Source organism: Argiope bruennichi, chromosome 6 (genome assembly GCF_947563725.1).
Source record: "Argiope bruennichi chromosome 6, qqArgBrue1.1, whole genome shotgun sequence".
Classification (NCBI taxonomy): domain Eukaryota; kingdom Metazoa; phylum Arthropoda; class Arachnida; order Araneae; family Araneidae; genus Argiope; species Argiope bruennichi.
The window spans coordinates 74179151-74189383 of record NC_079156.1 but is presented as its reverse complement, the minus strand read 5'-3'; the positions used below and the strand labels follow the sequence as shown (position 1 = coordinate 74189383).

At 31.3% G+C, this 10233-nt stretch overlaps 1 protein-coding gene across 1 annotated transcript in view; it reads right to left on the bottom strand.

Moving 5' to 3' along the window:
* Positions 1-3305: 3305 nt before the first annotated feature.
* LOC129972906 (CKLF-like MARVEL transmembrane domain-containing protein 8) overlaps positions 3306-10233 on the bottom strand; it is a 41732-nt gene continuing 34804 nt past the window's right edge. Inside the window, exons 2-4 of the mRNA XM_056087217.1 lie at positions 9493-9657; positions 6804-6938; positions 3306-4950 (exon numbers count right to left, since the gene is read on the bottom strand). Coding sequence (XP_055943192.1) covers positions 4816-4950; positions 6804-6938; positions 9493-9657 — 435 coding nt within the window. The 3' untranslated portion in view covers positions 3306-4815. The remainder of the gene's footprint in view (positions 4951-6803; positions 6939-9492; positions 9658-10233) is intronic.

The window sequence follows — 10233 nt, the reverse complement described above, 5'->3', positions numbered from 1 at the left end:
ACATGTTTCATGGTTATGACGTCAATTTTGTGGCCTTGGCAGGCAAGAAAGTGCACATTGTTTCACTTTCACCGACATCAACCAGCGGCAGTGATCACTTTAAAACTTTCACGAATACTATCCAATTAATGTCTCAATCGTGCCGGCGTCCTGGCATAGAGGTAGCGCGTTTTGCCCGTGATCTGGGCGTTCTAGGTTCGAGTCCCGGTTTGAGCGTGGTTTTTTTTCCGTTATTCTATCTGTGAGATGTGTGAATGTGCCTTCTTGTAAAAAGGGGTTGTGCAAGCGAATGAATGAGGCGTGAGTAGTTGGCGCTACTAAAAAAAAACAAGAGATGCTCCCCCACCGGCTTAAATCGCAGTCTGCGTAACAGCGGGCTTGTCCATAGCAAGTGCCATAAGAAACTACAACATGTCTTAACCGTCTAACTTCCCACATAAAATTGATTAAAGCCGCAAATGCTTTGTACGGTATTGACGGACAATAGTTACAAAATATAGATCTTTGACTTGAATCTAGTATTTATACTATATCTATCGTTAGGAATATGTATTTTGAGTCTATTTTGACGCCCGAACAAAATCAAAGTTTGACAAAGAATTACAATTGTAATCACTCTACCACATATCGAATTTCGTTGATTTAAGCCATTCCATGAGTTATTACATTTAAATGCATTCGAAAGTATATGCCGACATTCGGTCAAACCTTTAACAGATTTGATTCAAAATCTAAGAGCAATTATTATTTCACATATTAAACCTTCATATAAAATTTTATATATCTAGATCTTAGCGTGTTGGAGTTATCGCCCTTGTAATCGAATACACAGGTTTTCTTTGAATGGATTTCGTTCTAAATTTGATAAAGACCTATAAATTTGCTCGAAGACTCGTATGCCAAATTTTATCTGTCTAGATCAAAGCTTTTTTTTAATTATAGTATTCATAGACAGACAGATATAATGGCAAAAATGTTTTTAGAACTCAGGAAGGCCTAAAAAGAGAAGATGCTTCAAAATGTTGAGTTGGAAATTTTCGACGATTACAATAAGAGAGAGTAAAAAAAATGGACCTGACATTCAGCAAACACATTAAAATTATGCTTTAGCCTTAAAAAAAATCGTCAACCTATGTGACATTACAAGACGTTATAAAGAGAGAGTCTGTTCTTCCACATAGTAAAGCTAGAAAATGTTTAGAAAGCAGTGACAAACGATATTAAAGGAGGGTGGATCCGGCGTTCCAGTACTATTCTGATAGAAATAAACATCGACACTGCTTCTGCAATAGTGAAGGGAGATGGACGAATCACATTAAAATACTTATCAGAAAGACTGAACATTGGAGGTCACTTGCATACTATTACAAAAGAAAAAAAAGAAAGAAAGAAAAGAAAAGAAAACAGCACATGGCGGTTTCCCAGGCTGTGAAATATGTTCCTCGTTCTCTTTATAACTCTGATTTAATACAATGCGATTTTTTCTTTTCAAAATATTATAGGCAGTAGTAAAAATTGATGAAGCGATTTTGTAAAGAATCCTGTAAGAAAATGACTTTGTACATGTGTTTGAAGATTGGAAAAAATATAGGATACATGCATTCCATTTTATGGGAAGTATTTTGAGAAAAACCAGGATAATTCAGAAAATAAGTAATGGTGATTATTTTTTTATCAATTTATAATCATTCTCTCTCTCCCTCTCTCTATATATGTAACATTTTTCGGATCATGTCGGCTTTTTAATATGTAACATTATTTTATGTGAAGCATGATGCAGTTTGAAGACATTGAAGAGACATTTTATCTTTTTAAATACTTTTTAATATCCATCGGGAAAGCATAATTATTTACAAGCAGAAACGCGGACAAGACGTCCGCCGCAGCGCAGACAAAAGCCGAAGTGGGGAAAAAGAGGGCCGAAATAAATTATCCCTCGCCTTATATAACCTTAGATTTTGATAGGGAAAATATTTCTTCACAGTGCCAATATATTAATAAAATTCTGATAGGGATTTCTGACGCATGTCAATCACATGTAAGGGAAACACAGGGATCTTTTAAGAAAGAATGTGCTTACTGGACATTTTTACCCCTTCACGCCGAGCGTGTGAAAGTATCGGCGTTTAGCTGACTAAGCAATTTTATAAAGCTTCTCTTGAATTAATTAAGTAGAGACAGTGGAATTGGATCACGAAATAAGAGAATATTTTAGAATGAAGTTACTATGGGCTAAATTAAGATAAAATCTTGGAAATTAATTAAACTGAAATTAAAAGTTTAAAATATCATTACATATATATGTGTGTGTGTGTAATGATATTTTAAACTCTAATTTCAATTTAATTAATTTCCAAGGGTTTTTCTTAATTTAGCCCATAGTAACTTCATTCTAAAATATTCTCTTATTTCCTGATCCAATGACACTTTCATAAGGGCTAGAAAAATGTCCAATAAGCATATTCTTTTTTTTTAAAAGATCCTTGTGTTTCTCCTGCCTCTTCTACGCGTGTATCAAAAATCTCTATCGAAATCTCATTGTATATAAAGATTATGGAGAAGTATTTTCCCTATCAAGATCTCAGGTTATATAAGATCAGGGATAAAATGTTCAAGAGCTTTTCCTCATTTCTTTCTGTGTCGTTCTGTGTTGTATGTGTTGCTCGTCGCTCCTGCTTATACATAGTGCCTGCTTCTCCAAAATGAAATAAAACGACATCAAGAAATCGAAAGTCTCTTCACTGTCTTCGAAACTGCATTCTGATTCACATAAAATAATGCTTACACATATATATATATGTATGTGTGTATGTAATGATATTTTAAAATCTAATTTAAGTCCTAATTAATTTCTAATTTTCATTTGAAATGAGCCCATATAAATTTCATTCTAAAATGTTCTTTCTCTTATTTCCTGATCGAATTCTCATTATTTATTTAATTAATTCTACACACGCTCTAGTAAACTGATAGTCTCAGTATTTTCTCATGCTCCGAGTGAAGGGATAAAACTACCTCATGCTTACAACATTCTTTTAAATATACCTAAGATTCCCTTCCATAAGACTACACGTTAAATGTTACAATGGTTTTTATATGTTACTTTACACTTTTATATTGTATAATTTTACACTGTTATACTTTTTACTTTTATTTTATGATTTTATTCAGAAAATTGAAAAATATTTTACTATTTCTTTTTTTTCTGCGGTTTACTATTTCTTTCGGAAGTGAAATTTCCTATTCTAGTTGGTGCCCTACAAATAAAGTGATATTTTTTTATTTAAAAAAATGTAGTCTTTCAGTGAAAATAATAATGACTTTTATTCAGTCTCCAAAAAAATAGTATGCCATTATTTTCATAAAACAGTTGATTCCACAAAATTCGCATTTACGAAACAATACAACTTTATCACCATAAAATATCTAATCTATGACATTGTAATAAAATATAGATTCTTCTATACACAAAAGACTGTTATCAAAAACATGACAATAATTCATTAAATATACATCAACATATTTTATCCTTATAACAAAATATTCCATAAAATTGCATTAACAATGATAAAACACAACCATGATTTTATTGTTTCAATAAATAAAATATGGCTTTTAAAGAATCTTTTATATAAAATACGAAATATCTTGATATATGGGAACATAATAATATTATTCGGAGTTTAAAATTGCCATTTTCTACTTATGTTCGTAATTCGAGTTGTAGATTTTTATTTATTCGTAATAACTTTTAGAATCCGTAATAAATTTTAGAATGCTTTTGTGATATTTTTGAAGAATAACAATTTTTTAGCTATCTTTTCAATATATAATCATATAGCAATAAAATTAGACAAGAACTTTATTGATAACAAACATGACAAATTTTAATTTGAGTTCGTCTTATTACAGTTTTAATCATTTCATTAACTTCAGATTCATAAAAATCTTTGCTGTCATCAATTAATGAAGATTCCTAAGTATAGCAATATTAAACTACGCTTTTATGGCAAAACAAAATTGATTTCCAGGAACATGAATTTTATTCGTTGGCATAGATATAAAGCTTTATTTTTAGTATAATAAAGAAGCTTAATAATTTGAATGCCGAATTTCTAGTATTCTATGGAATTAAATCAAGCTCGAATATTTTTCTGAAAAAAAAGCACAGTTACACAAAAATATCGATAATTTATAAACATGAAAGTAACAAAGTATTAGTATTACAACTTTTCTTAATGAACTAGAGGTAACCCTACATTCTTTTTTGTCTTTCACTGTATATTTCCAAAATATTATATAGACTTCTGTGTATTTTTAAAAAAACTATTACCGTAAACAAAACATTTTTCCAGTAACAATTTCCATAAACAAAAACAAAAAAAAAATCTTTTGAATATGTTACTTCACATCCTTTTCAATGGAAATGCAAAAAGCACCAAGAAAATAATGAACACATTCCGTGGGCTTTTATATAAAGATGAAATTCATAGACACAAAACAAAGTTTCCTTTTTTACTTAATCTTTCTTATGACTGTTAATGAAGTTAATTTACCAAAAAAATAGAACATCAAAGCAATACAACTATAATACACAGTGTATTCTTGGATCCCCCCTACTCGTTCAACTTATAACCACATCAAGAATCCAGAATTTCAAGAGTCAACATGTTAAACCACTGTCAGTAAACCAGCCCAAAATTTCTTTTGATCAATCTGATACTTCGTAAAGATTAGCCATCCCCTTGATGCTTTGGGTGAACCACACCAGTGTTTAAACACTGAAATATCATTCTAACAAGTCTCTTGAAATTTTCAGTGTGAATTTGTAGGATTGGGTGTAGAATCTGGAATGGTGACAGTAGTAGTTGCTGGTTTCGAATCCTTCCATTCCATGAATAAGAAAAATGTTCCGGCAGCGTAGGCAATGAAATTGAACAATCCGAAACACTGAAAAGAAAGAAAATACAATTAAAAGGAATTTGTATTTGAATTTTTCTGAATAGTTAATAAAGTTAACTCTTTCAATACTGAGATGCCCGAAATGCCTGTGAAATATCCTGGCGAAATTTACACCCTTTATAACCAAGCCATGTATTTTGTTAATTAGAATGCATCATTCTGAAGGGAAAATCTGAACCGATTTTCTTGTAAAACTCCTCCTAATACCCATCAGATATGCAAAATCCTCACTTGCACATTAACCTCTTAAGAATAAAAAGATGTCTTCTTTTTTTTTTTCCCCTTTCTTTTTGCGGGAGGAATCTTAATCTTTTTTAACTTTGGCAGAGGAAGAGCTCAAGCAATTTAGTATTCTGAGATCCAAGGGCTCCGTGGCATTTTGGAATTAAAAAGCAATGCTGTAACTTACAAACTGTGCGTCCGGAGTCGTTTTCTGATGGTTTGTGGCAAGATCTTGAATGTATATGTGTTTTTCCTCAAAAGTGTGACGTGGGTATTAAATGTTCATCAAAATCATCATTACACATACGAAATATTTTTCTGGTATTAAATTTAATAATAAATGCTCTTGTTTATCTTAAAAAATTCCTTTTTGACCAAAAAAAACCCTCTTTCGACTGTTCGTTTTTTAAAATTCAATACACCGACGAAAATTCAATGAAATGTTCCATTCGATTTCTAAAAAGTGATTTGTAATTTTTGTAAGTTTGGGAACCTCAGAGTAAGTGATAATTTACTGAGAATTATACGCTAATAATACAAAATATGTTGCATATGTGGATGAATTTGTTTGTAGAAAATTTGAATAATTAAATCACATTGTGACTTGAAATATTCTTGAATGGTAAAGGAGGCAAAAATACTAAAATTAACCAATGAAAGAGTTCTCCCTTTGATTTTCTGGTATATTAAAACAGTATAATGTATTGCGTTTCATAGTATTGTAAAAACGAGCCTTCCATCCTACGTAATTTTGAGATAGTGAATGACAGTTGTCACAACAGCATGGAGGTGGAAAGTATGTTGAATTCATCAGTCGCCATGGTACAGCCTCTCCCGTAGGAAGTATCCCTCTCCCCTTCATCGGAGTGTAGAAGATTCGATCCCACATCTTGCTATATCTACCAGGAAAGTAAGAACCAACCACCATACTGGAAATTTCTCATTTCCATCTCTGAGATGCCCTCCCATACAGATTTTAGGTAATACAGATTTGAAATAAATACAGAATTTAGGTAAATTTTTTCCCACCATTTGGGTCTAAAATTTTATACAGATATAGGATATAACAATATTCAGATTAAATTTCGGTTCCTAACTGCTGCGAAAAAGTGTTATTTCTTCTCTGATAACTGCTACTTTTTTTAATCACAAATGTAATTTTTAAAATCACAATAAAAGTAGAATTCAATTACCAACAGTTTTGAGAGAGGAAACGATCACAGATAAACGTTCCAAAATAAAGACGGCGAAATAGCTGATTTTGTTAGATATGTTCAAGCAGCGATCTTTTATGCAATATTCAAGTATATAAATTGTAAACAAGATTCAACAAATATTCATTTAATTTATATATTATGAACAAATTTCGTTTCCTTTCATATTTAAAACTTTTTTTAAATTATCCATTTATCCAGTCTAGTCTAAATTAATCCAGATAACTGGAATTGTACTATATTAGATACAAAATGATAAACTAGTGTCTTTACTTCTGAAACCATATAAGAGAAATAATATCTGTGAATCATCGAATTACCAGGATTTGGCCTGGCCCTAATTTATCTGGATAGTTAAAATTTTTTCAATGTTAGGTTCAAAATAATAAAAGATATTATCCTTACCCCTGCAGCTATATACGAGGAATAATATCCGTGATGATACAAGGCATAATGATAATCTTTCCTATTCGTTGCAGCTAGTTGAACAACAGCTACGGTGAAGTAAAGAACAGTTCCTACTGCTGTGGTACCTAGTTCCTGAAAAAGCAAAAACATTAAATAAGGCAGAAAAAAAGAAAGACAAATTTCTATCATCAAGAGTAGAAATATAGTAGTATGTAAGATTAGAATTATAATGTAAAATTTTTTTACGTTTCTTTTCATTTTTTTCAAAACATAATTATACTCCCATTTTAAAAAGCTTACTTACTACTATTCCATGGATAATAAGTAGCTTATTACCCCGCAGTTAAGGTTTTCGGATTAAATCTGACTGACCTGACTGCAACATAGCAACACTGGCGGATACCATGGTCTACTGGTATCCTAAGGAGCCATTACCAGTCACGGTACAACCCTTCCTGTGGGTAGAACGTCCCGTCATCGATAGGAGATAGCCGCCCCAACTATTTCTGTTCCCACGTGGGTGGCGAGAATCAACCACCGTACCAGAAGTCATCCTCAAATCTGAGCACCCCCCCCCCTCCCCTGGTAGAATACCATAGAATATTAAAAAAAAAGGGCAAACAATATGTGAAATAATTCAGATTGTTATTGTGATATGATAATTCTCTTAAAAGTCGTTTAATTTTTAACAAACTCTTACTTTAAATTTCAATAAAATTCTATTTAGAAATCGAATAAATATTCAATTTTTTTCCCCTTCATCTCATAATTTAATCACTGTGATTTTCTTTGTTTGATATAAAATTACTGCAATAGCGACCACCTCTGAAAGCTGCAGAGCTAAAAGGAATTCGGGTATTTTCTTATTTCTGCAACAATGGCTGAATTGCACTGAATCCATAAAAAAAAACTTTTCAAATAAAATAAAATAAATCATGAGTAATAAATTTATTACAGCTTTTTAATGCATTCTTGTCTATACTTATGTAAGAAATCATTTGAGTGCATATGTGGCTGAAGTGTTCAAACGAAACTATCGCATTACAGATATGAAATTTCGCACTCAGTTTTAATGGTGACTCAATGCACTTCGAAGCCCGAATTTTAAAATTTAATGTAGAAAATTTTTATTTAATGATTTATATTGATATGGATGATTTTTTGCAGATATTTGCCGGTTGATTGAATTGGGAAGAATATGTAAACTGTCAGAGACAGCAAGTAACTGTCATTCGAAAATAATTGGTTTTGAAAAAACTCTGACATAATCTGTTGAATTTGGGTGAAATCTTTAAAAATTACCTACTTTTTCTGAAAAATTTTCAAAATTGAAACTATAATTCTTGCATCCGTCATTCTATTTCATCTTTCTTTTCCAAATTTTTGCGATCATTATTCGAACTTTTCTCTCAAATAACACGAACGAAACACAATTATTAATACAAAATAATAAACTTGATGCGAATAGCCTACCAATCAGAATCAGCCAGAAATAACGTCAACTGTTCTGTTTTCACTTTTTATGTATGTATTAAAAAAAAAGAATTTTTGATGTAATGTTGTGTTGTGTGTGTGTTGTGATTAAATGTTTTATATATCACATCCTTGTTTATTCAGCATATTTTTAAATTCCTTCAGTCAAAACAGACATCGGGTAGATGTCAGGCCAGCATAATTATTTGGAATATTCAGTAGCATAGAGTTACGCTACAAAACTGACCTGGAAGCAGGAAGTTATTCAAATTCGAAAGGAGCTCCTTTGATTTGTAGTATGATAATAAATAAAGAATTAAGACAAACCCTCTGAAAAAAAACTGTTTAATGTTAAACAACTTTGTTTTTTATACAGGACATAACAGTTATGTATGAGCTTCTCACAAGCTACTATTTTTGAGGTGATTGTTATTGTTCCAAGCAAAGAAAAAGTCAACTATGTTATACCAAGAAGTTTTAAATGACTGATTTCTTATTGAACATAATGTTGATTTTAAACATCCTAAAATCACGTATCTTAATTTCCATATTTCTTTATAATTCTGCTACCAGAAAATATAAGCTTTAAAAATTGATGATTTATTTTTCATCATATAGCCTTTTATGCAATTTTAAATAATTAATTTTTTTAGCATTTAATATGCTTATAATTTGTTATTAATAGCAGAAAACGCATTTGATGAGCGAACGAAACGAGCCGGAGTTACATAATGATATTCCTATCGATACTGCTTGGTTCAGTGGTGGCGGGGGGGGGAGGTCGGCTGTATACAAGATGAAGTCACGTAATGATTCCAAAATAATTACTATGTGATTCTCGGCCGAGTGATTCTATGTTGCCGAGAGAACGATCAGGGTGTGTGACCCCTTATTTATTTCCATATAATTTAAATTCTAATACCATCTTTTCTAATTTTATTATCTCTCTCTTCTTTTTTATAACGTTTCATTTCCATCTACTTATCTCGATTTTTATCATCTATAGTTCACTAAGCAATGTCATTATCATAAGAATTAAATAAGCGTGTAAAATCATCGTTATTTTTTTTATTTCGTTTTTATATTTTCCTGATTTTGATTTCGCTAAAATTCATCATGTTACTTGCAACGCCGTGCAAATTCTGCTAAAAATTTATAAAATGTTACAACAATATAACTACAATTCAGATTTAACTTTTCAAGAATAACTTACGATCAAAAGCCAAGGGAGCTTGGGTAGCAGTTTTTTGATTGTGAAGAAGTATATGATGCAGAAAACGAGGGTGATGATGAAGTATATGGCAACAACGAACATGAAGAAATTGGTGTAGGAGGTGACGACTGGGGATCCACATCCCATGCAGATAATAGCGAACAACTGCAAAGCAAAAATTTGAAGTTTACAATTTCATCAAGAAAACACACATGAAATTATCAAAAATTTAACAATGAATACATTTTAATTATAAAATGAAACAGTCATAATAATGCTAAATTAAAGTGATTTAATGCCTTTTTTGTGTGGCTATGAATTTGATCTGCATTTTTAATGTGTTTTCCTTCAGATAGATGGCAGCACGGATTAACTCATGGTGTTACATGACTATCTCTAGAACATGTTTGATCGTGCACGTTTTCTTGTACAATGAAGCTTAGAACGATTGAGAAGAAATCGGTACATAACGGAAAGAGAAAATAAGACGTACAGACAATCATAAAAGCATAAAGAATTCCTTCAACCCAAATTTGATTGTAATAAAAAATATTGGTAATAAGTTCTCATACCGTTTTTCACCCTCCAAGTTAGCTGGGTTTTTTTAGAGTTCATATTCATAGACAGAGAGAGCCTGCCAGATTTGTAGACATAATTTCTAAAATAGAATTTTTCGATCCAGGGAGGTTCAAAACTTCGAGATTCATTAAAATGTCGAGACTAAATGCTGTGATGATGACA